Source organism: Anopheles stephensi, chromosome 2 (genome assembly GCF_013141755.1).
Source record: "Anopheles stephensi strain Indian chromosome 2, UCI_ANSTEP_V1.0, whole genome shotgun sequence".
NCBI lineage: Eukaryota > Metazoa > Arthropoda > Insecta > Diptera > Culicidae > Anopheles > Anopheles stephensi.
The window spans coordinates 19,079,332-19,107,029 of NC_050202.1; the positions used below are offsets into that span (position 1 = coordinate 19,079,332).

At 41.7% G+C, this 27,698-nt stretch overlaps 1 protein-coding gene across 4 annotated transcripts in view; it reads left to right on the forward strand.

Annotated features, from left to right (window-relative positions):
• The window catches only part of LOC118507349 (5-hydroxytryptamine receptor-like), a 99,345-nt gene that overhangs the window by 30,820 nt on the left and 40,827 nt on the right, over positions 1-27,698 (forward strand). For all 4 annotated transcript variants that reach the window (XM_036045754.1, XM_036045756.1, XM_036045755.1 and 1 more), the window contains exons 3-4: positions 157-192; positions 20,743-22,349. In XM_036045754.1, coding sequence (XP_035901647.1) covers positions 21,518-22,349 — 832 coding nt within the window. In that variant the 5' untranslated portion in view covers positions 157-192; positions 20,743-21,517. The remainder of the gene's footprint in view (positions 1-156; positions 193-20,742; positions 22,350-27,698) is intronic.

The window sequence follows — 27,698 nt, forward strand, 5'->3', positions numbered from 1 at the left end:
GGGAAGTCTTGCTGTGATTCACGCACACAAACAAATAAAATAATATGATAAAGTGTTTCCGATATAGCTGGACTGGAAATATGTTAACATTAAAAATGTGATGTATTTGATTATTAAAATCTCTCATACATTTTTTTTCTTCTTGTCTTTTTTCAGTGCTGTGATGTATCTTCTGATCTGCGTCTCTTAAAGGTGAGAAAATTTTGTATCTTAGGTAAATTAATTTAAGAAACGTGTCGTCAACGTAGTATATGATCTAACAAAGGAAAACAACTTTTTCTGATCTAATTGTAAAGCTATAAACGAAACAATATAAAAGGTTTAAATAGCTTTTGGCGTCCTTACTCCTCAAAGTATGCAATTTTTGTGGATTATTACCTACTGACCTATAACTTTAACGGTAGCTTCGTGAAGTTCCGTGGAGTGAAAAACATAAGCTTAAACAGTTGAGAAATAATCTCTAAATACTCTTAAAGTTATAAGTATTCATAAGAAAAAAATAGAAAAAAATTCAATAACGCCTGAAAGTATGCAATTTTATACGCCAATGTTGTAATCAATTTTTTCCTCTTTTTTCTCTTGAGATGTGTAAAAGTATATTCAAGGGAAGAATGCTATCTTTCCTAACGGCAGGCAAAATACTGACGGCAAAAATTTTCGCATCTCATAATCACAAAATTGCTAATAATAATCATAACTTGTGCGTAACACTGGCGTATTTGATGTGAAAATTTCTTGCAAAAAAAACTGTACCTTTGATCTTGACTGTTCCACCATCTGGCAGTCTGCTTAAGCTCACTACCAAACACTTTTGTCATCTAGCAATTGCGTTTGATCGTTTGGAAGGCTCGAGAAAAGAAACAAAACCCCCAGAGTGCATGCACACGCACACGATAGGAATGAGGTCCGATCGTGCCAAAAAGTGTTTTGCACACAGTGAAACAACAACGGTACTAAGCGAGCATTGGGTAATAGGACGGACCCACGGTTTACTATGCTACTCATTTCGTTGGAAAATTCCCCGGGACCATATGGCCTTCGTTCCGTACCGTGCCCGGTTGCGTATCTGCGTACGCATCGGGGCCGGCTCGTTAGAGAGGCGAGTCATTTATTTACAAACAATTTGCACCGCTGATGATGGGTAATTAAAATTACCGGACGGCCTGTTTGGCAAGCGATAGCGCGGCAGGGCGAAATAAAGAAAATGGTTTTTTTTTCGTGTTTTCCCCCGCGCAAAAACGCAGGACCACAAACGGTTTTGCTCTTCTTGTTCGATGTAAATGAGCCGTCGTTAAATCTTTCATCGTTCGGGGTTGGTTATGGACCGTGGCAAAAGAATAATAAAGCGCTTCACTACCTCTCCAACCGAGTGTGGTGTTACTTTGGCGAAGTAGCGCGGGCTGGTCTATTATCGTGGTTGTTGGCCAGTAAAGCGCCACATGTTAAACAATTCCACCGTCGTTGAGCTTATGATTTACGATGATTATTTTAAAGTCCAAATGTGCAAATAAACGTAACGCGATCTGGGGCATGGCCGGTGCCATACAGAGCCGAAGAGGGAGCTCCAACAGAACTGAGCAACTGATACGATGTTGTAGCATAATGGCACATTTTTTCACTCCTGCTACTGGATTTGAGTGAACGTGAAGAGCTCGCTCCAGAATGTGTGCTGGGGAATGTTGTTTCATGTCTTTCTCTTGGTATTTCGTGTTTTTTTTTCTCAAAGGGAGAGTGTGAACTCAAACCCATCCTCGGCTGTTACTGTCTGTAGAAGTGGTAAAGATAGAGGGAGAGAGATAGAGTCGCGATAGTGGTAATAAGCAGGAGAGGGAAAAAGATTTTCCCGCAACCCAGCACCCTGACAGCCAACCTGCACCGGGAAGTGGACCACGTGTGGCGAGAAGATTTTTCGGAGCGTATTTATTTACAAAATTGTTCATAACGAACGTTTCGCGTAGTGCGTTTCGTTTTTAATCGTTTTTTATACACGCTGAGTTGATTTCATGCTGCTGGCTGACTTTTTTTTCCTTTTCGCTGTGTATTTCCCATGAAGAGATACAGTTTGCTTCGATGATTCCTGCAGTTCGTGTGTGTGGCTGTTTGAGTGCTGCTGCGTGTACGTGTGGTACACGCAGATTTGCTTTGATGCCGGTTTGGTTCAGCTACACATCTGTCAGGGCGAGACACACGGTCTACTTTGGGAGGCTTAATGAGCGCAAATGGTTTGTAATTAGAGAGAAGTCGTCGTGCGGAAAGTGTTTCTATTTTTATTATTTGTATGCCTTACAAGATTTTGAGGGGTGGAATTTAAAGGATATTTGTAGGATTAATTATAATTAAGCTGATTAATGTATGTATTTGTTGATTGTATAATGGGAAGCGGAATATGACGAAGTTCATATGGATTGATATAACATTTTACTTAAAAATTCATTACCATCATTCTGTAAATGTTAAGTCAGGTTTATTATTCCGTGAACATTTTTTAATATCATATTTTATTAAATGAATCGTGCATGGAACAAGTAAATGCACAAAATTTTTAAATTTTATGAAGCTTTTGTTTATATAGTATTCTTTAAAAAATTTAAAATCCCTTACAAAACTATGCAATAATATTTTTTTTAAAGATTTTTCATCAATCTCTTCGCTGGCAACAGTGGCTGTAGTTTTTATAATAATTTCTTACTTTATATATACAAATTACCGATTTACAGTGATGTATGTTATGGTTTTAAGTTATTGAATCCAAGCCTTAAAAAAATCCTCACACGAAGCATAGTAAAATTAAAAAAAAACCTTTAAAATCGCTCAGGAAGGTGCTAAAGAGGATTAGATATTTATTAAGACAAAATGTTATTTTAATGAAACTTCTGGTTGCCTTTAAATTGATATTTTCTTTAAATATTTTTAATTAAATGCATACAGATTTTTTTTAATTGAAATGGAACGGCCAGGTAGTGTTGCTTGTCCAGTAATATATAATAAAATTTAGTTAATTTGTTTTTTTGTACTATACATATTTATTTAATTAATTTATATTTAAATTATGACGACTTGATTTTTAACAATAATGAAGAGCATGATACTGCTTGTTACCCTTGGGTAGGTTTAAAGCACACCACACCGCGATGAATAAAATCGTTAACATAAACAGAACTACCCTTTAAACCGTGTCAGACGTTGTCCTCAAAACGCATGTCAAAACACACTGTGCAGCAAGAAAACAAAGCCAGCCAGCCCATTCCAACCCCCTTGCCCCCCAACAACCTCCCACGGGGCGTTATAACCCATCTGGAATCCATTTTTTGATTACGGTCTCATTACGGTTGAGTGAAACGTACCATTTCACGAACGGAATCGGCCCGCTCCCGGTCGCTGGAACCCGGTTCCCGTAAATAACAAATGACGAATACTTATGCTGGCCATTACGCAGCGGCCGTCAGTCACCGTTCGAAAGTGGTTCGCGTGGTGACCCATCGCCCGCCCGCCGTGCCAAAAACTGTAACAAAACCATAATTTTGGGGTCCCAAAAGTGGTGTGTGGCTGAGGGAGCGAGAGAGAGAGAGAGTGGTAGGTGGTGGAGGGACATCGAAAGGGGCGTGCTCGTTTATTATTTATGAAATTGATTTCTATTTTTATCCATAACACCGATTCAAACCGTACCGTATCGGTGGAAAGAGGGAGAGCGAGGGACAACGGGTGCGAAGGGTAACGGCTCCGTAACGGACTCGTTTAGAGTTTTTCCACAATCTGGTTGGGTACCTGTGCGAGTCGGGTTCGTATTTTTATGCTGTCTGATCGACTGCAAGTTCCAGCGTTGGTGGTTTTCCCGACTTTTGGGGTTGCAAAAAACAAAACGCGAATGAAAAGGGAAAAGCGAGAAAAAAGGTAAACTGCATTCCTGTACGGTTAATGGAAGGGGTTCGATGGGAGGTTGAAGGTTGGGAAGGAAATATTTACCTTTGCTTTTTGCTAGTGTAACGTGTTGTGCGAAAAAGGGGAAAACCGGCTAGAGCGTTATCGAGATATAAAAGAGAGAGAAAATTGAATGTGTATGTCATCCATTCATATTTGCGAGCAAACGAGCAAAACAAGTACTAAAAAATTGGGAATTTAGATCATGGTTCTAATTCAAAGAGAATATTAAAGCGCTTAGCTACATCTGCTTGTTAAAGACCCCCAAAGTAGATACCGTTCCATGACGTCACAAAATCATTTGAAGTCATAATTGTTTTCTTACGCCAATAAAGATATTTTCCCATCGATTGACATGGCAAATATTTAGGTCACTGTGCGTGTTTGTTCAGCTGCCATTTGGAACTGTCGGTTTAAAAAAAAACTCTGTCACACAAAAGAATGACCCTGGTGGCTTAAATGCACTTTGTTTAGTCTGCCTCACTGTGCGGTTGGTGTTAAAAAAAAGTCTTCGGTCAATTGAATAAGTTATTTGCATATTGGCTGACCTTGATTTTTATTGCAGAATGTAAACCGATAGCTGAATTGACAGTTAATAGAATTTACCCAATACAGTGACAGTAAATTGCATACTTTTCGGCGTAATCGCGAATGCACCAAGAAAGTATGCAATTATTTGTTCACAATAATGCCAACATTTAATTTTTAATAAAATTTGTAATGCTTATTGCATACATTTAGGTGTTTGTTTTATTTCACTTTAAAATCGTTACTTTCATAAAGAAAAAAGATACACTACGGAATTCGTCGTAAAAATCTCACACCAACTGGGAGAAACGCGCGCATTTGTTGTGTTCCCCTTTCGAAGAATGGGAATCCTTTCAATTTGCACAACATGCAATAAAAGTCTGCTGTCAGTCTCGAAATTGCAATCCTTTTTAATCTTCCATTGGCGATGCCGGCAACGCTTACTGCGCTTACGGGTGCATTCCAGTGCAAGTGTGTCCAGGCAAGCACACAAAATGGCGAAATGGACCAACCACTGACAACCCCGGGATGGACCCGTTTAGCGTTACGGTTGGGTGATGCTTGCTGGACCGTAACCAATTTCAAGGATCAGATTCTAATATGCGTGTGTGTGTGTGTGTTTGTGTGCTGCTACAATGCCATAGGGATAATGCACCAAAATGCCGGGCAGAGCGTGCGTCATCGGGAGCGCTTGTACGCAATAAGAATCCCATCTTCACGGATTCCGGACAAGCGAACGCAACACCATTCCGGGTTGCAGTGCACGGTCGAGCCCGTCATCCGTACCGTGACTTGACTTCAAATTCTATCGCCCAAAGGGATGAGCACGTCTGCGGGGACTCGCAAAGAGGATTTTTTTAATACTTCCGTGCTTCGTCAAACATTGTAAAGCGCAACACACACACACACACACAGACACACTGGTGGTCGCAATCGAGCGAAATAGTTTCCCGTGGTTGATGATGCGATATCCTGAGGGTGCCTTAGAAAATCAAAATCCTTGAAGAAAGGGTCGACATTTTTACGAGAGTGTGGCCAATGTTGCGATGCTCGGTACGTCAACTGTCGTACCTCGTTTGCAACATTGTAAAGTGGTTGACATTCTCAAAACTGTTTCAGAAGCTCTTCCACGCGGGAAGCAAATGATTGTTTTCAAGAACTCACTGTACTGATATTTGAGATGTACGGTAAAAGTCACTTCTAAGCAATCCTTGGAACTTCTCTCCAATCGGAAGTAAACCTCAATATTGGTCTCTCAATTTGTGAGCTCTTTCGAATCTAAACTCGGCAGCATGAAGGTTCGCTACTACCCTTGAGTTCCTATTCAAAATATCGACCATCCTGTACGGTGCACTAAGCTTCGGAAATCCACCACACTACTTATTCTTGACTGTTCTAGCGTAAGCGAAGAATCCGGTCTTTCCTTGCCAGAGCGTTCCTAAAGACTCATTTTCTTGCACTCAGTGCCGCCGAACTGTTGCACTCTCCAGTGAAAGCTTGTACACGAAAACGAAACATCCATAATTTATGTTACTCTATGCTTCTTCAGGGAGGAAACCAGCAGCAACAGCTTCTTCTTCAGATGGAACTTCCGTACCCAATCCCAGTCAGGATCCCTGTCCTAAGCTTGGTTAGTTTCGAGCTTAACCCGCCATTTTCTTCGGGGGTAGATTTGAGAACGGGTGTAGCTGTCTTTCGCATTAGAGACGCTCGAGCTTGTCTGCTAGCTTGCGCCCCTTTTGGGTATATTTTGCAGCTTTTTCTTTGCACCAACAACAACGGCTGTTAAGTTGTCGCTTTTAAAACATTCATTGTACACGATACCCATTGGGCAGTGGCCAGATGTATCAGTGGACGGCGACAGATTGGTTGATGCATTTTTAATGGCTTGTCTGGCTTGCTGCGAACGAATGGCGTTGCATTCGTACGACCAAGGTCGGATTTTAGTAGTGTAGTATTCCAGAAGCGCCAGGATGAGTACTTGTTTGATTAAACCGATTTAAAATATGGATCAGACACGAGAAAAGGCGATCTTTTGCATAATTGTCCTTTAATGTTTCTTACCATGCAAGTTTAATGGTGTTGTAGACCAGCCACACTCTGGTTTCTAACAAACTACTCACACTGACCTTGAAAGGAAAACATTCATTCATCTTCGTCTGCAATCGACCCATGTGTCGATTCATAACGGCACAACACCCACACGCATACACGCTGGCAAATGCGCTTCTGTTGTGAGTGTTTTTTTTTATTGCTCCATGCTCGGTGACCGTCTGGGCCACCGGCTCATTAGTGGAAAACCGCGTTCATGATTAATTTTCCTTGTTGATCCACCGCGCGTGCAGCAAACACACACATCCATTTCCAAACGATTCCTTTTTTAAATGAAAAGAAACCTCCTTAAGGGGCATCGTGAAATAGAAAGAGATGGGAAACACTTTTTGTTTCTCTCTTTTCGATCCGAAATGATAATCAATTTGGTGTCGGGATGGTTCACAGAAGGTTGATTTATGTGTTTCTCCAATATGGCTTCCTAGCTTTGGTGGGAAAGTTTTTCTGTTTTTTTTTTGCATTTTCTTGTGGCACGTGCCATGCGAGCGTGTTAGTGGCATGCTTCTACACCACTACACGCCAGCGCTTGTTTTCATGTTTTTAACAGGTTGCAATGTTTAAATTGTGTGTTTTTTTTATTACATTCTGTTTTGCTTCCATTGAGCGGCCACGTGCGGCTGGGAAAGTTTTGTTTATTTTAGCCTGAGCGTCGCAATACGATCAGTTTTGCGTGCAACTGAGTCTTTGTTAAATGGAAGGATGGAAACAATCATCGGCCTGTGGGTGTGTCGCTGCATAAATAAAATTCAGTCGATAAAGAGAACGTTACACAAAATGCGGAAAGATTGTTGGGGTAGAATTTTTCTCATTTTTAATTGGTTTCGTGCATTTTTAAAGGTGCTGAAAAGTATAGTTGAAAATTTCCACTCCAATGAAGATCATTTCTTTTCTCCATTTTATTGCAATTCACTTTTGTGATGCTAAATTTTGTTTTACTATGTCGTGTTAAGATTCTGATTATTTTAACATAATAAAAAAGCTTAAAATTCTTCAAATTCATCAATTAATTCGTAGTAACAGTTGATTGCTTTTAACTGAAATGTTTGCTTTTGAGCAAAACAGTATCTCGTATGATCCATGCTATGCCCATTGCATATTCTTAGGCGCTTCTCGGGCCTGGTGTCACTGTGAATCCCACATAATCCAGTGTACCTTTTGAAGGCTCCCTCCCCGTTAACAAAAAAAAAAAAAAAATCTCCTCCTTTCTATCCTGACCATGGCTTACAGGGACTGCGTACTAATTTTCGATCGCACTAGAGGTGGAAAATCGGGCTTACAACATGCATCGGTAAAGGAGAAAAAATAAGAAAATCAACATTTTAAATCACTTCTTCCAATGTATATTACCATGCTCTACTCGCTGTCCAGTAACAGTATTAGGGAACTATCCACAATGTTTTAATCAAACGAGTTTAAACCAAACAGAAGTCCCATTGTGCAATAAAAATGACAGGCTACAATGCTGAAAACAAAAGATTGTAGGTAGGGCCTTCTGGAGTCTTTTACCTTTTGTACGCCTGAATGTATGCTATTTGGAAACCTACTACTGTCTCCACTGTGTCTTAAAGTTTATAAATGTATATTGAATACCTTGCTTGTTCGCTTTTTGTCCTAATGTCCTATTTTTTTTAATTAAATGCCTTTTAAAATGACAATGCATCTACATTGATTTAGCAAATACATAAATCGTACTCTAACGATAGATGCTTACTCCATACTTGACAATGCTGTCGTCTAAACAAGAGCTGAAATCAAAACTCAAAGCTACCTAATGGACATCCAACGGCAATATTTAAAAGTCCTTCAATTCAACTTAAACCCATGTTTACGATGTCCATAAAGTTTCTCCCTAGAAAAGGAAAAAAATCAAACTGCAAACGAGGAAAATAAAATCTGTCCATTTCAAACTTACGTAAATGTTCAACAGGTCCCCCTCCCAGCTGGTAGGTGCCCTTATTGCTCAAAAAAAGCAAACGAAAACGCCAATAGTTATTTATTTATTCATCGTTGTTTGCTGCTTTCGTTTTGTTTCGGCCATAGATAAAATGCCATCCTTCTGGACCATGACAAAACAAGCCGGTGAGCACGGTGACATGTGCATGATGTTTGCCTGGCCGGTGATATTCGAAAACAAACTAAATTGAACCAAAACCCTCCCGTGCCGATTTTGTGTCCATATTAAACAGATCGACGATTGGTGATGTTTTTTTTTTGCTCGCTCTTATTCCAAACCGGCAATTTATTTCCTTGCTAGCGGGACAACGCAGCAGGAGCGGCAAATTTACATAGCACCACAAAATGTGTAGGTCATTTAGTTTATTGGCGATTTGAGCGTCTTTTGCTACCATTTTTATGGCACCGGTATCCGGTACCAGTGTGTGTAATCTGACAGCTCGTTGCATTGTTTTCATGTAGTCCTCCCGGCCGTATAGGTCTGCACCGTACTCGCTAGACCAAAGCTGACGTAATGTAGCAGATTGTGATACTTCTGCTTGCGAAAAACGAAACGATAGCGAGAGAGGGCGAGGCAAGAAAAACGATGACGACGATTCCGTACCATAAATTTGCCGAGAAGACATCCGATCCCGAGCGATTCGTTTTTATGCGCTTGAGTGTGTGTGTGTGTGTGTGTGTGTGTGTGTGTGTGTGTGTGTGTGTGTGTGTATGTGTGTGTGTGTGTGTGTGTGTGTTGCTGGATGTACGGTTCACAGTGAGTATTAAGCTCCGAACGGTGGAAGGGTTCGGTAAAGCGCATTTTGGAATATTTTATTCCTATTTCATCTCGGCCACGACCATCGGGACAAACTGAACAGGCGAGCTGAATAGTAGCAGTTCATCTCAACTGTTTGAAAAGTGGCTCACATTCGGTCGTCCTAGTGGACGGTCGGTCCTGCAGTCGGTCGCTGCTTTATATTATTTTTCACTACCGCTTAAGGTCAACCGTCGTTCGCGCTGGGAAAAGCTGTAGTTCACGGTCAGGGTCGCGAGCGAGCGAGCGAGAACAAATAAATACGAAGAACAAAAATAAAACCCGGAATGGGTCCGGTAGCCGGTAGCTCAAAGGACATTACTAGACACTACCCGACCGTTATCGTATGATGTTTCGCTCCCCTTTTTTGCTCTTATATTATCAGCCTTCCTCTTCTGTTCACATTGCTTTATGACCGAGTGCGATAACTTTGTTTCCAGCACAGTTTGTGTGGACTAGCGCTTAAAACACTGCGCTTTACAATTTCCGCACAAGGACTGGAGGTATCTAGATGTGAGCGAGCACTACCCAGCCCTCTTATCAAATAGTCGTAATCCTTGAATTACCTTCCAGTGGGAAGGTCACGAGCGACCTTTCGCAGGCCCAATATCATACCCAAATGCAGCTGCGAGGCCGAAATGGAGAAGGCATCTTTCTATACAAAAAACCCGACACAAAAGGGCGAGCCCCAAGAAGGGCGACCAAAGCAGCAAACGTTCGGCGAAAAACGTCAAAGGTGTGCAATAAACGTTTGCCTTCTTTTCGCGCGCTCGCCTTTTATTTGTTTTGTGACCGTCCCTGCCCGTCCTGCCGGTATTCCCACGGTCGAGCGAAATTGTGCGGATTACATTTGCATTCCGTAATCTAGAACACACCGGGGTAACACTTGGGGCTCGCAGAGAGAACGCGTGTTGTTTTAAGTTCGCGCGTGATCCATCATCCCAGCATGATGCCCTCGGTCCGGAACCTTGAAGCGCGCACCATTCGTTCCTAATAAAACCGGAACCTCAAAATGCGGCGAAGCTTGAAATGATAGACAAAGATTACTACTTCGGGCAGCATCAGTCGGTTCAGCAGCAGCTCCGTGCGCGCTTGGAAGGTCGAAACTACAATGTCGATGATGTCGTTTGAAGGGGGCGAGAACATAATTTCCGGACGCTGGTGGAAATATTTCACCGGGACGATGTTTTCCTTTTCGGACGAACAATACATTCATCCACCGAGTAGCTAATCCGCTTTTGACGGCTTAGACGAAGGTTTCATTTGCCTAGCCTCCATTCTGTGTGGAATGATTATTTTATTTCTTCAATCTCTATCATCCGACAGAGACCGAGTCAATGTTTAACGGGTTTAGGTTCTAAGCTGCTGCAAAATCCACAACCCTACGAAAGGTTATTTTATGAGAGCATTGTGTGTGTGTGTTTTATTTGCGTCTGTGTGGATCGTTAAGGAGCGATAGAGAAATTTTGGTGGAAAAAGTTATAGCCGCACTAGAATGGGAAGTAAAGTACGGTCATGTTATGCGTGGTTGGGAAATTGGAGTTTCGGATGTAATTTCTACACGGTATTTGTGTAAAATAAATATTGATTTCGTTAAAAATGAGCCACGATGCAATCAATGACGACAAATAATTCAAGGCCGTAATAGAATATGATGTGTGCTGCTGAGTATTGCATACATTTCGCAGTTACAAAGAAACGTGCAAATGAACGCAGTTACAGAGAAACGATCTTAAGCATTATGTTTTATTGTAAGGGATCCTCAGGGTTTAGGGAATAATCTGTAGTAAAGTGTAAATATTTAAATAAAAATTTAATTATAATCAAAGCTGCTTCTGAGTTTCCAGCAACGCAATTTTACTAAGTTTGCAATTTTATTATTTTTTTAAAATTTTGCAGCACAACTTTAATACACATGAATCCCAATTATGGGGCGTGGTGCAAAAGGTTTCGCTATGGAAAGGGGAAGGGAGGTGTACCGAGTGCAGAGGCGATAGCGAAGCCAGTCTTTACACTTATCAATTTCAAGACTCAAGTTGTTCAATTTATAATTGCCAAATTTCAACATTATTTTATTGAAGGATATGTTAAGGAGAAACTATCCGATGATTTATAGTACAGACTTCTGTGACCACCAGGGCAGCCCGATGGTAGATGTGACAGAAGCGTCGTTTTTCACACGGCAGAACCGGGATTCACATCTCATCTTGGCCGTTACACCATAATGAGGACTGACTTTCCAACTATGCGGTATCAACAAGTCTAGTAATCCAGAAATGGTAGGCATGTCCTTAAAGTAAGAGCTCGTTAGGCCAAAGAAGAAGAAGAAGACTTCTGTGATTGTTTTTGACATTATTATGGAAATATTTTTACTGATTATGATAAATGAAGAGCCTCGTGATATTTGTAAAGTCAGTGGTTCGTTATGTTGCTTTAACATATAATTTAATCATGACCATTGTGTATCATGAAAACTATCGATACAATAATTTACAATATTTATTTGTTTGTTTTTTATTGAGCTTAATATGCCTTAAACGATGAATAAACACTGAGCATTTTATCCCAGGTTTTTGCCTTATCCTGGGTTTGTTTGGTTTAATTTTAATATTTGTCTGGTCTGTCTGTCTTAATATTTGGTCTCTCTTCAATAACACTTCGTAGGGAGTTGAAATATCTATATCGGTAGTTTAGCGACCTGTACCATGGCTGTTCTAATCCTTTTATCATTGATTGCATGCACATTGCATCTAAATAAGGGGGACACTCTTATGGAAGTTATGTAAACCATTTAAATCCCTTTAACTACCCTAATAATCACCTAAATCCATAGAAAAAAGTTTAAAACGACTCATTTAAAAGCGCAGATTATAGAACGCGTCATAACTTTCCCGTTAACGTTGTTTATAAACTCACCCAACCTGCGCGATCAAATCAGTTCCCAGGCTCGCCACCAACGTCCCGAAAGCAAATCAATACACCGTTCCCCAATCACCGCAAAGCGTTAGCAAACTTTCAATTCCATTCCATTACCAAAACCATAGCATAAACATAACATTTTACATCAACTCAAGCAGTGCAACGATGGCTAGCGCGTGGTTTTGTGTTTAATCCGTAGTATTGCCATCCCCACACGCCCCCCCTCTCTAAGGCTGGGCAGGTAATGTTTTACAAACTTTTCAAGCTCAACATCACTTGCACAAATTCATGGCTTTGTTTGGAGCGTTATCGGGGTGTGGGCTTCCACAGCATTCACCCACTCTAATCCACTGGGAGGGTGGTTAAACTCGCGCTGCACGGGCGAGTAAGTGAATCCGTTGAAGTTTTGCTAATCCACTACGTAAATAAAGTGATCTGAAAACGAAGCGTGAGTGCGTGTGTGTGTGTGAATGATATGTGAGCTAATACTAGCCGAGGGTTGAATAGAAGGTTCACAGCTAATACGCCTCATGGGAGATTAGATTATGGGTGGCATAAGCTGGGCAGCTTTATTGGTTATTTACCAATGCTTTTCACATGGCGATTGTGTAAAATTGGCTTTTAAAACATATTTTAAAGATTTTTCGCTCAACCAAACATTTCTGAAGTTTACACGAAAGAATATTCAATTTTAAAACATCACTTCAAACTGTTATTTTTAGAAACCTTCAGCTCGAATCCTCAATCCTCGCCAACCAATATAACTTTATGAGCACAATACAAAACAATTCCGTTGCACTGTGTGGTATACATTCCACTTCGAGGGATATGCATCCACGGCTCAAACAATGTTACCGTGACCGTCTCATCGATGCATATTGCAACGATTGGAGCTTTGCAAATGGAACCATCCTCTATGCCATCGGCAGACGACAACAACCTGCGTACGGACATGTGGCAATTTTTCCACATTTTCATCCACGCTCATTGCTATCGTAGCATAAATTAGCAATAGCCGCGTGTAAACACACACACACACACACACACACACACACACACTCACTTCCCTGGTATGGCTTGCAGACGAATGCTAATCGAGCGGTGGTGCTTGGAGCACAATTGTTAGGAGATTATTTCCCGGTCGAACATGGTTATGCCCGGAAAGGATATGCCGCTCAGTAACAGATGTTCTGTGCCGCTAGCAACAAGTTTATTGTAAGCGATAGCTAGGCGTCGTGGGCAGTTGGTTGGATAGATAGTTGGTCTGAAGCTTAATGGCGTCCATTGTTTTAGCATAGGTACGAGGCTGCTGAGTAGTGTACATTGTGTCAATTCTTTTTGGTGCAACAGAGTCATATTTTTTGCAGTTAACCTTAGAACGTTGGATATAATTTCGTTAGTGCAATTAGAAATAAAGACAATGATTTAATGCAGCATGGTAGATTTATTAGGTTCTTGTGTTCAAGTTGTTCATATTTATAGTTGTTTCAAATCATAATTCAAAGTAGTTTTAAAATTTAAAATGTGTAATATTTGAAATGAAAACGCCCAAAAGTATGCAATTCACATTTGTTGAGCAAAATGTTAACATTACTGTGATGGTTTTCAGTACATATCATTCGCCCTTTTTAATTTAAAAGTATTCACATTGCATACCTTAAGGCGCATTAAAAATAAGATTTTTTTCCTCCTTTCAAATGGACAGCAAATGGAAGATCAATCTCGCAGTAATGTTACCCCTTTTTGATCAAAACAGTCGGGCGGCGTTTAATTCCATTGCCAGTCAGCTCTGTTAGCCATTCGCCCAAAATGCTACTTTATTGCATCGATTGCAAACACACAGATTCAACAGATGAGCCACTTCGGCGTACGCTCATCAACCGTTACCGGTGCTGCAATCAATCAGATTTCAATTTATGCTCCCAACGGGGTCGACCATCGGTTCTCGACCCGTGTGATGAAAGATGCAAGACTCACACGACAAGATGCAAGACACACACACAGGCACGCACACACTGTGAGCTCTTCGGCTTTTGCTTCCAGTTTTCAAGGTGCAATCTGTCCACTGCCATCATCTCACCTTGTTGCCTTGTGCACCGGACAGACCTTTCGGTATGAAAATGTGTTCATTACGGATGCAAATATTATTCCATGATGGGCTCTCTTCCATCGGTCCAGTAACGTTCAAACGGTGCCGGACAATAGGGCGTTGGGGTAGGTTGAATCGATCGATAGGGGCTGTGCAAGTGGGCGTGGTGCAAAAGGTTTCGCTTTTGCTGCTTATCTTACCCGGTCGGCAAAGATAGTCCATTTCCGATCAATTGCTGCCGGTGGTCGGGTTCCGTTTGAGGCTATCGGCAAACCCCCATTCGCTTCATTTGGGATGCTGAGCGGCTAGCTGTCCCATACGGCGATCGTCGATGATCAAATTCAAATAGATTCAAATTAAAAGCAAACACAGGAAACTCATTAAAGAACTGGGCGTCTGTTTTCTATCCACAGGGTTAGTTGTCAGTTGAATCGAAAGCTTTAGCGTTCGAATGTAACCAATGGCACAACGCAGTTGGATGTTCTTTGGATAGATTTTTTATTTGGGATACGAATGAAAGCTTGGCCTGCATGTCATTTCGTGTAAAATTGTTGTAACACTCATGCAAAAGAATAACTTTTACGCTGTTTAGGCGTTGAATACATAACAAAAGTGATAGTTGCGCCTAAAGCTATGCAATCCTTTTTTTAAGAGGAGTAAGAGGGCTCTATAAATACTCTGCTTATATACGTTCGATTTATATAAAATAGTAAAATTTTGTTCGCTACGTTCGACAAATATTTATTTCGAGTCCTCATTTGATATAAATTCTGATACACAATATTTGTCTCGAATAACCAATTCGAAATGATTCTGCATCAATTATACTGTGTTCCATAATTGGGTTTCCACCCAATTGTTTCTATAAAACAATCTTTACAATGGTGTACCAAACCCAAGTCGGGATCGTCATGGTGGAAGGTTCTATTATTCCAATTAACGAATAAATCAATTCACTTTCAATTTGAACAGATAACACATGCGGTGAAGCGAACGGAATGGAAATCAAAGATAACGAAATGAAATGAAAACCCCGCTTTTTGATCACGCTGTTTGCGCGATTTATAATTTACGTATACGAATAAAGCAGGCATGATAGATTGTAAAGCATGGGTATGGAAAATGGATGAAGTGAATTGAAACAATTGAATTTCGTAATTTTGCCCATCATATGAAGCAAAAATAATAGCATGATTCATTTTTTATTTAATACAATTTTACGAAGAGTTGGCGCATAATACAAACTCAAACTGTAATCAAACTAAGCAAATTTTGCGAGTTAATCCTATCGAGTATTGGACATAAAATTATTCGAAAAGGATTTATTAAATAAATTCACATGAAACGCGAAATTATAAGCAACGCTCTTCTTGGAATTGAACTGCATGCAACAGATTGCATATCATCAGGCGCTGTAGCTACTAATATAATCAAAATTTACAATTAACGTAATTAATCGCTCACTTTGGTGCGTTGCATTGCGAATGTAATGAAAAAAGGTAAAATCACTCGCAACACGTAATGACAGAGCATTTAATTTAATAATGAAACCAATTAAAATCCAGCTGGAATGCTCATGCTTGGGTACTTCAGTGTGGGAGAAGGAATTGTTGGAGCTATTAAACACAATTGGCAGTTGTGTTCGTGTTGCATGATAAATTCCGGCAATTCTATCAATTCGCTTATGTCTTAAACTCGCTCGCTGGTGTAAATACCGTGGAAATGCAACAAATAATGCCGGGAAACGATAAACATATCCGTCAACGCTTTCCAGTTTTAGGCTGCTGATTTCATTACGTTGGCACACAACATTTCGGATTTGGAAATGTAATTTGTCAAGCTGGAAACAACTAGCCGGCTGGCTGGCTGCCCAGATGGGGTGTGTACGTTTTTTTTTTCTTGAGCTCCTCTACCCTCTGCTAAGCTGTACCGTTTATTGTTTCGTACCATGTGTCCTGAATGTTTTACTACCACAGGAGGTAGATTACCCCATCGGTACCCGGTAGTTTTCACGGTATTTGATGAAACGCTGGTGGTATGCCTGATTGCATTCAGTGTGAATACTCTGACTGAGCGTTCGACTAAAATGAAGAGGAAAAAAACTACGATTTGTTTCCACTGCCTCAACAGCTCCAGTTCGCTTCCTGTCGAATGTACTATTTTGTTACGAGCCAGATCGGTTATAGGCATTGCCGCTCCAGTTTAAGCGCTCACCGTAGGGTGCTTTAAAATTTAATTAAACTGAAAATTTCGTCATTTTTTGTTTTAGTTTCAGCTGCCGGCGCACCCGAAATATGCGCTCCTATGGTTGTGTTCTTTTTCGCATCATTTTTCTGTACCACTGCCTATTGGCGTCCAGTTTTCACTTCACTATCACACCCATGGCAGCCCCGAAGCCCTATCGGAAATGAACCGTGAAATGCTATTTTGCATTTTTGGGCAACGACACTGAAGCATTTACTTCGGCTGGGTTTTTTTTTCTACTCACGCACTCCTCTGTGTGTTTTTTGTACCTTTGTCTCAGAGATCATCAACGCTTATGGTAGCACACAGAAAGGAAAAAAAATATATACAAACGACACGATGCAAACGACCACAAGCTTTTGCTCGGTCCGGGCCAGACGCAAGGGCGAAGTTTGTCGGAAAAATCATAATAAATTCATCACGTCAGCTTCCGCAAGTTGCGTGCAGTGTCGTGTGTTGGCGTGATATGATATACCAACCGAAGCCAGCCAGCAGAAGGTTTTGTACGACGTCGAAGTGTATTTTTGTGTTCCGTAGGTTGTACGCTGTGCTCGTTTGCGCTATGTGTGTGAAAGCTGTGAAGTGAAACGGGATAAAAAGCGCTGTTAATTGATTTACTCAACTTTTGCTTGCTGGTAGGTGTTGGCGTTTGCTTCATTTATTATTGTGCACTTTTCTCGATTCGATCGTATAAAGTGTCAGAGCTGTAGAAAGATCTGCGAGAAAACGTATAAAAACAGCATAAGGTAAATGTTGAAATCAGCATACATTCTACAGATGCTAGAAGAAGTATAATGTACGTATTGTTTGTTTAATTTTTGAGAGCTTTTTTATAGTGTATGGATGACGTTTTCTTGAAGTTGATTAAGCATTTTGGAATAACATGCAATTAAAAACAAGATTACATTTTTAAACTCTCTCGCTGTTAATTTTTACAAAAAATTATCCCAATAATGTATGGTGCATTTATCACGCCTAAATGTATGCAATCAGGTTTTAAATTGTCGGTATTCATTTTTTGCTGCTTTTTATGATGGTTGATTGCAGATTGTAGAGTTTAAAAAGTATTTAAGAATAATACCCAAGATCATTCATTCCTCAATTATCAGAATACCTAATGTTTATAAAAAATAACTAAAAAAAGTCTGGCTAAATTCATCCGCCTAAAAGTATGCACTCTGATTTATTTTTTGTTGTTTTAACTACACGCTCATGTTGATGTTCAAGTACACATTTTTAGTCTACCGCTAGTGAGTGTTCAAACTTTTGAGAAGGTAATGCTAAATCATTCCATATTATAATATTTTCTACCAAACATCAGCATAGAAATCAAATTCTTCTTCCTTGGCACTACAACCTCGAGAGGTCTTGGATGCCATTTCTGGCTTTCTGTGACTTGATTTTATCCGTAGAGAGGCGGTTTGGATGGGATTTGAACCCTGGTCCTGTTGTGTGAAGACCAGTGCCCTTATCGTCGCTGCCACCGGACCGCCTCAAATCAAATTATTACTCAATAAATCTCTAATCAGACATCCAATAATCGATTCTGACATATTATTCCTGCTTGTGAAATCAAATCTTTTCGATACACACTGATACACAAAACTCTAATAATCAAATCATTATTCCATCACGATATCAATTGCCAGCTTGTGCACTTAGCGTCGTGCTTTGTGTCGCATAGCCTTCCATACCCTTTGGCTCAGGTTAACCACTTACCCAAGAACAATCCCATGTGTATTGCCTCTCGCTACCGGGTCTCCAACAGATCGCAATACGTTCCGACGGAAAAAAAGGACTCCCACTCCATTAACAAAAAGGTCCCACGATTACGGAATCGATCATCGTATCAATCCGTTTGGCTACCCCGTTGGGTAAGATTCATGGTTGACCCACACGTTTGCAGGGCTGAACCGCAGCAACTTGGCAAACCACAGCTCCCCGAAAGTGAAGGAAATGTAATCATCGCAGAGCGGAAGCAAAACAAGAACGAAAAACAAGTTGTCCTCCAATACCGCTCAAGATGTCGGGTGCTAACCGTTGTGACCGGGTTCACGTGAACGCTATCGGTTGATTTCCTTCCATTAGCATAATCAAATCGAATGAGCTAATGAACCATCGGAGAGGGTTTTATTCCCGGGGAAGTTTTTGGGCACGTACGTACATTGCGTACCGTATGCGGGGCAGGGAGAGAAGGGGGGTTTCTGCTGACCCCCGTTTACGACGACACGTGACAAGTAACCGGAACGCGTTTGTTATTTGAGTAAGTAGATTTGACAAGAGCAAATACATCCCTTGTTGACGTTATCTAAATCGAGTTGCTCATTTCCCCGGATTTGAGTGTTCCGGGAGTGGTTTTGCTTTATGACGATTAGGGCCAATCGAAACCGATTCAGATAATGTGCTCGGTTTGGAAGGTGTTTTTATACTTTATTATTAAAATATGCTGTTCTACATTCAATAAAAGCGCTATTTACATGCAAGCCACCTGCAATGTGGGAACTTTAATATTTAACTATTGGCTCTCATTTACGCGCTAACCGAACAAGCGGTCCCGCTTTTCCACCGAAAGCGTTGTTTATTAATATTGCTCTGTGCATATTTGAATCGTACTGGGAATTGCCATCGATGAACAATATAACCAGAAAAGCATGCATCACTGCATATTTCATACTTTCCCACCGAATGTCCAGTTCGACAGCTCCAGTGATCAGCGAACCGCTAGCTGCTCGTACTACTCCACCCATCCCGATCGATCGATTGTTTGATGTCAACAAGCATTTTTCGGTGGAAATTCAATTAGAACAATCCGTCCGTCGTGTGCGAATATTGCTCTTTTCCGAAACTGCACGAACGCGCATCAAACCGTGCCCCTGCTCGGTGACCCCGGTATTGAATTACCTGCCATGGCGTGGGGAACTCTGTTCTTCCTTCCCCTTTTTTTTTTGCTGCAACCTCACCCGAGTAAGTGCACATCGTGATCACTAGTTCCCGGTAAGCTTAATAGCTCGTCAAAACATTCGTCACGGGCGGCTGACCATAGATCGATCGGTGGGTAACGTTTTGCAAACCGTTTATGCAGTGGATTGAAATTAATTCCACCTGAAGTAGTCGAATTCTAACTGTTTTCTGGGTGGGGAGGGAGCGCAAAACAATGTTTACTCGTGGGAACCATTTTATTTGACTGAATGCACGCGAACGCCAGGCCAGTGCCGGGTGCATCTAGCTGTGAAATAATAAATTAATTAAAAGCCCTACACTCATGATGTTGGGGATTTTTTTTTAATTTTGTTACCATTTACATTTATTTTTTTAAAATAATCCGGTTCAATATATAAATGGTCGGATAATCCGATAAACAGAGCTCACATAGAATAGAAAATAAAATTGGAATGCTATTTATTATTAAATGAGAAGCGAAGAAGAAGAATCCATCTGTAGGTTAGAAATTTATAACAGTGTTAAGCAGGATGCATAAATTTAGGCGTAAGCTTTATGAAATCCCATACTTTCTGACATGACAACGAGTCGGAGTACAAACCCTAACCTGGTACGTTGATCTGAATTGTGTCTTACTTGTCTTTTATTAGTATCAACATTCGCTTAAGTCATATACAGCGACGAACAAAAGAATAAGTCCACTTTTATACTAGATTTTCATATTACTGCTTTCGATACCTGTTCTATGTTTCATTTACCTCAATATTATGGAAAAAAATAGATAAACTTTTTCTTCTATCCGTTACTGTTCTGCTTTTGCGATTGTAGGCTAACTTCATATTGAACTTTCAACACTTTTCTTTGGATTTCATTGATAAGACAAAATAAAATCTAGTTATCTTTCTATCTTGACCATTTTGGAGACTTAAACCTTCAATTGCCATAACCATTCCTTAAGTTTCTAAAATTCCTCTCATTGTATTAATTACTAATTATGGATGACTCTGGGCTATTTTGTTAGGTTTATACGTGCGTTTGTCATTGATTTGTTCAATATGATATTTTATTGCATACGTTGAGGCGCTCTAGTGTTCTATTCGACAAGCATGAATCTGACGAGAAGATTAGCAGTTGAAAATATCGCATAGTGATCCAAGTGGCGAATAATATTTTTCTTTAATTAATCTCTTTGGGAAACTCATAACGTTTTTCTTGTTCCATTCTCAACCCTTTTCTGCAACAGCTCGTATTTACTCGAAGCAACAGCACCGCAAAAACCCACGTTTGTCAGCAAACCATCACCATCAACCCTCCACCTTCCAGGCGAACGTATCGTCCCAGCTCGTCCCCAACTTGATGGCGACCCGCGTGCTCGATGTTCGCAACCCCAGCGCAAGACGATTACACGCTCCTGTGGGTCAAACAATGCGGGTGCAACTGTAGACGTCGCCATTATGAAGCCGTGCGACAGCTGGAACCATGATCGATCGAACGGTGGAGCGTATCACCGTCCCGTAACAGACAATCGGTTCCGCCGAAAGGCACCAAAAATGACATCATAGTGTGCGCGTTCGACAGGAAGAAGGTGTTTCAGTGCGTGTGTTTGTGTGTGTAAGGGTGTGCGTTTAGATGCTGTTCGATGGCTAGCTAGTGGAACGCAAAGTCGACCATGGTGGGCCATGGATTATTTGAGATTAAGAAACGTGACCAAACGCGACGGAAGTAGTTGGAGTGTTAAATACGACGTGCGTTTAGTGTTTGTTAGCAGTGGGTTTCCGTTTTACCATTCAAATAAGCATTTTCCGTAGGCAAGTGTTCGTGCGTTGGGTGAAGTTACCAGTAAGTCCGCCAAGCGCGGTAGTCGCACCTCTTGGGGTGTCCTTAAACCGCCAAGAAAATATTCCAAAGTAGTGTACATGTGCTCAGTGTTAGTGTAGGGAATCATTTCTAACTCATTGGATGTAAACCAGTAGCAGGCGTGTATGTAGGTCAGCTAGTGGCGAAACGTATGACAAACTATGGCCCTGACGGACGGTAGACGCCCGACGAAAGAATCACACGCCTGGACCGCTTGGCCATGGTCTACCGCACGGGATACGGCCCGGGTGACACCGAGCCCTGCCGGTAGTTCCACCGGTATCGTTTCCAGCACCTCGACCACCATTACCTCCTACACCGCTTCACCGCCGACGGTTTCCTTCCCTGCGGCCTTCCACTCCTCCAGCACCAGTTCCCGGCCTCCGTTCAGTAGTACAGGCGCTCCGAGCGTTCGATCGCGAACCCGTCTAACGACCGTCGTCGATCAGCTGTCATCACTCGTGTCATCCACAGTGACCGACACCGACGATGGGACGGATGGAGACCTTTCAACACCGGTGTCATCGTCGGCTGGGACCGGCAACCCTACCAGCCCCAGCTTCCCAACGCCAGAAGCCGGAAGCGTGCGTAATCTCACACAAACCTTCCTCTCCAACTATACCACGGTCACGGCGGACTACGCCGGTGACAATTCCAATGGGTCCGCGTACTTTGCGTCTCCATCGGCCACGGCGATGGGTGACCGGGGGTCCACCCTGCCCGGGGGCCTTTCACTATCCCTGCCCGATCTGCTCGAGGAGGACGAGCTGATGGCGCTGTGGAACTGTACCAACTGTTTCTTGCTCAATTACGGTGCGGCTGGCGGTGTCAATAGTACGGGTAAATACTACGGCAATGGGACGGTCGATCCACGGGACGGGCTTCTACCGTCGCACGACGATGATGCGCTTGCCAGCGAGACGACAATCTATCTGATACGTGTGATCGCGACCGCCATCGTGCTGGGCATTGTCATCCTTGCGACCGTTATCGGTAAGTATTCAAACGAATTTATATATGGTGATAAGAAGAAAGGCGCTATAAATAGACGTTTGGTACAATCTCGAGATATCTTTTAACAGGTCTTTTATATCTTGATCTGTTACATGTGCTAGTAGTACATCGGATATCGTTACTATCTTTCAAACGCTTCATCAGTCATTTGCCCCATGCCAGTGTCTGTGTTTGAAGGTCCATTTGGAGGTTTTATTTGCACAGTTCTTAATGGTTCTTGAGATATTTTCGAGCGTTCGGTTCAAAGCAAATATTTTAATTATTTTTAAAAATATATTATCCAATGGATTCTAAGTCGTCCAAAAGAACAATCTCACTTGCTTAACACTAACCTAATCAGACCAACCGTTCACACTAGAGTTAAAATCAAAATATTGATCATATTTGCTAAAAGCCCTACTTTTGTTTGTTTTTGGAGCACGATCAGCGTAATCATATCTCGATCATAATGGCCCAATGAATTATTCACAATGGATAATCCATTCGAGGGCGTTCAAGTTAATATTCTCAAGCAGAGTGATGGTGTTGAACTCTCTCTTTCTGAATTTTCCGCCAAGAGCGTTCATTGGGCAGAAGTAAAAAACTAGCGTGATAGTCACGATTCTCTCCACGCCAAGAAAAGGTGACGGAAGGCCAAACGAGGGAAACGTATCAGGTCCGAATTCGTTGAGCTGATACTCGATGCTGATCTTTCTCCCAGATTTGTGTTGTACCGTTTTTGAGGAAACTTTAAAAAGTTTAAATAATAGAGCTCCTGCTTTGTTTAGTTCTCCTCTGACGAGTGTTAGTCGCTTGTTGCTTGATTCGACGAGCATTGCAGTGGCTCGGTCTAGTAAATTTACACTGCCATATGTTTTACTGTTGGGAAATGATAACGTGTTGCTGGAGGCATTAAAGGCCTTTTACGTCCTCCAGGCTTAAAATTATCCATGTCTAGTTCTTTGAAATCGAACCCAGTGGTTTTAAAAATTGTATTTTATCTAATCACACTCAGGTTTGGTGATAGAAAGCGCATGAAACTACCAGCGCTCTGACTCAGCTAGTATATTCTTCCTACATGCCTTAAGGAAGAACAGGACCCTGAAACAGTTTCTTCTTCTACTTCCCTCAGTACTTCAACCACGAATGGTCTGGGTTTGTCACAATTCCTTGACTTGATTTTATCCGTAGTTCGTTGGGTTTTGATCCCCGTTCCTGCTTTGTGATGACCGAGACCATTATCTCCACGGCCACTGTACCGAACCCTGGAACACTCTTCAGAAGTTTAAAAATGCTGCTGTTCAGTAGGATGGTCTGATCTATGTTCTACTAAATATTTAAACCATCGGTATCGACTGTGTCCTTTAGGCCAATGAAGTTTAGTTCCAACGAACTTCATATGAGTAACTATCCAACTTTTCTAAGCCATGAAAAAATCTTTTTTCTTGGTGAGATTTAAAACCAAATGTAAAAATTCCTTTTGTTTCTGAGTTTCTCACGAAAATTTCCTTTGTTTCTCTTAAAATCAAATAAAAACGGTAGAAAAACTCTACAATATCCGACTTTCACACTGCCTATCACATCACTAGCATATTTACACTGTGCCTATTGACATGCAGCATCCTATTGACAAAACCCTACTTCCTTGCCGAGTGGCTCGAAATCCAATCATAATATTGAATGCGCATCGGTAAACATTGCCGATACCGTGCATAATACTTTTTGGGTGTGTGTGTATTCTTAACATTCCGAATCGCATTCCGGAAAAAATAAGAAAAACACACACAGAAGACATACGAAATGCTACTATGTAAACCAACTCAACATTCCCAGTAGCTTTGTTCATTTTGATGACACCCGTCGGCGGAGTTCCGTTTGTACGTCGGAAGCTGAGACAAATTTCCACAGCAGCTTACCCTTCGTGCCTCTCCCTTGCTTCTGAGTCGCGTGCGGTTGAGCAGAAAGTCAAGGGCACAGGCTGCTTTGATGGACGAATTACATTTCACTGTTCATCGCACTTTTCGCCAGAGCGGCGCGATATCTTCATTCGTCTCGTGACAGATGTTTGCGGAAGTGGCAAAGCCGGTGTGGAAACCGAGTGGGGCCAGAATAAAACAACTTCAAACCGTTCTTGTCGTCGAGGAACACCAAGTTGCGCCCGCTGGAGTTGGGGGAAACCGCCCAAGTGGGTTGATGTTATTCGCGTGCCCAAACACAACATTGGATTCCATCTTGTCTTTCTCGCGCTCGAAGAAACAGAACCGATCTCCGGGGAGGGGTTTTCGATGATGACCCGCAGCAAAGTTTTGGGAAGTTAAACGAGGGAGCGAGAAGATATTCCTCCACGTCTCAGTACTGGGAGGCCATCTTGCTATCGATGCCGTTTCGACGGGAATGTCACGCACTGCCGACGTCATCGTAGGTACCGCCAGAGTTTTGAACTGATGGCAGTTCGGGGTGTGTTTCAGTCTTTTTTTTGTGGAGGGGATGCTGTTGTGTAAAGATGAGGACACTTAGGGAAGAGGGAGCAGAGAAAGAACTGTTTTCATTATAGGTTGTGAATGGTTATCGGTTGCGCTACTTGAGCGGTGGAGCGTGACTTGGCGATTCTATGCTATCGTTGACGTTTTCTGGTGGAAGTTAACACGTCATTGGCTGTAACATCGTCAGATATTCATTGCCAACACCTTCTGCTAGCGGCAGTTTTTGGAAGAATTTACAGCCTGCAAGTTTAACGTCACCAACGGTGAATATTGCGCCAAATTTTAGTTTTACTTCAGCCTGGACTAGGAGTGGATTTGCTCAAGTGGATATTTATCAGACAACGCGCTCTCGACTTACCATCCATTTCCGGCATATTAAAAATCACAACAATAAACCAATCTCGACCACTAAGTTGTAGTGTAAATGTAATTTAAAATTCAATTTTAAGCACGATCTACCACAAAACGTTCCCCAAACTGCAGAAACGCTCCGATGCGGCACAAAATTCTCATTTGTAACCGAAATTATGTTGCCGCTTGGAGGAAGCATCTTCTACCGTTGCATGACGTGCACGAGCCGTTTCGGGTTTCGGGGCAATAAGCTTTCTCGTTATCATCTTTAAAATCAAATCAAAATATTCGCTTCCAGTATATCTTGTGTGAGGTGTCGTTTTTTTCTTCCTTTTTTGCTTCTTCATATGTTTTTGTGCTCAACCTGAATCGCTTACCGCTCGAAAGTGCTTTTGGCGGGAAAAGCTCGGGGGACGTTCGTTCGTACGTACGTTCGCTTGCTGAGCGACGTGTCTCCGGTACGGCGCGATGTACCATACGAAGATGAGACTGATCGTGGCTCTTATCATGATTGTTATTGCATGACGTACGAGCTACTCGCCCCAAGAAGTAGCGTTCTGCATGTCTAATAACCGAGTCCCAGCGGGAAAGGTCTCTGTGCTGTCTGGCGTCGTCTTATGTGCTGTTCCTGCTCTCGGGCGCTGTTTGGAATAATTTGCGTAAATTTGTAATTTTTCATACGAAAACCCCATCCGGAGCAACTCTGATGCTGCTACGGAACCGTGCAGCCTTTAGTTTTGCCTGACATTTGCCTTTAGTTTTGACATTCAATATATAATGCTGCATAGTGAAGCTTCACACAGGTGAACTACTTAACGTGGCAAACGTGATTGTGTGCGGTCGCCGCCGGAATGACAAGATGATACGACTATCACTTGTACCAACAGTTAGCCGGAGGCTTTACGTGACGATAAGATTGACGTACCGGAGCCATTCCCTGGATGGGGAAAATAAGCTTACCACGGATGTCCTGCAGCATGGTATCGTCACCAACAGCTAGCCATGGAAAGGCCTCTTGACGCACACACGCATACCCACCTGGATGGCGGAAAACAAACGGTCGGCTGAAGTTGTTGAGGGTGAATTCCGACCGACCAGTCTTACCGAGAACGGTGTGCGTGTGAGTGAAGGAAACGTCTGTAAACGAGTCAAAACTTTATTGATACGGTTCGTGCGCTACATGGCAGTGGGCAATTCTCTGGAGTGTTTCGGTTTTCCGGAGAAGCAAGAATGCCAATGATGCTCGTTAGGGGTCGTTTCATGTCAATGTGCCATTTGTGATCATGGTTATTGGGGGAAGTTTTGTTGCCCTGTAAATGGCAGTGGGAGCAAACTGTGTTTTATTTGGCTCTTTTGGGTGGAGAAGAATTTTGTTTTTCACGAGAAATGCTAGGTACAGGAAGAAGCTCTGTTAATTACCTATTTGAATTCCTGATATGCAGTTTCAGGTAGCTTTTAAGGTAGATTTGTATGGTTTTATATTTTTCTGAAATGTAAGTCTTTGATAAGAGCGAAATAGAACATTAATCTCGATAATAAAAAATCGGGGAGGATTGATCGCCGACGCAATAGCGATACTGGTCTTCACGAGGCACTATCCAGCTACGGGCATACTCAAGTATGCCAGGGCATACTCATACTGGATGCCATGGCTCAATGGCTGGCCAAGACTTCTCGAGGTTATTAGAACCAAAGACGAAGAAAAGGAAAAAACAGTCAGTGTCTACAACAAAAATCACTTCACTTCAAAAGATCTTCACTTTGTTAACAATTTAAAATTTTCTGCTTCTGATTTAGAGTCTGCTTGCACGAATTGTGCATCGCGATCACCTTTCTCGCTCCCCCAACTCCTTGTTGTTAAAGATATCTTGAAGGCTATTCTTTGACCTATCTTGCACTTTGTTTAGACATTCTCTGTAGTTTTATAATTAATTTATACTTATCACTAATGTCTATAACCAACATTTTTTATGACTTTCCTATAAGTTGGCCTCCTAGATGTATGTCTTTGCCGGGCACAGATCAATTTTGCAAACGAGGTTATAGCAAACTAAACTAGTATCCTTGTCTGTTACATATCGGTTGGAGGAGCTTCTACGCGAAATAGACCAATAGCTTCTCTCTATTGTTTTATCTATTCGTCGGTTGGGCCATCCTTTTAAAATCTACATCAAGACGTTCAGAGCAATTTTTCATGCAAGATTTTGTTATCCTTTTCCTTGAAACAATGGCCAGACCAGAAGTTTGTAGATCACCGATTGGGATGAAGATTTTTTTTTTTTTTGGCAAGAACTATGGTGGCAGGTTTTAAATAGTTTCCCATTCACTTTCAAATTTCCTATCACGTTGCTTGTGTTTTTACATTAATATATTATTAAAGTTTACATTATTACAAGGGGCTGCCCGGTAGTGGAGGCGACAGCAGTGTCGGTCTTAACACGGCTGGACTGGGGTTCAAATCTGATCTGGGCCGTTCCTTCATAGTGAGGGCTGTCTATCCAGCCTAAGAGGTCGT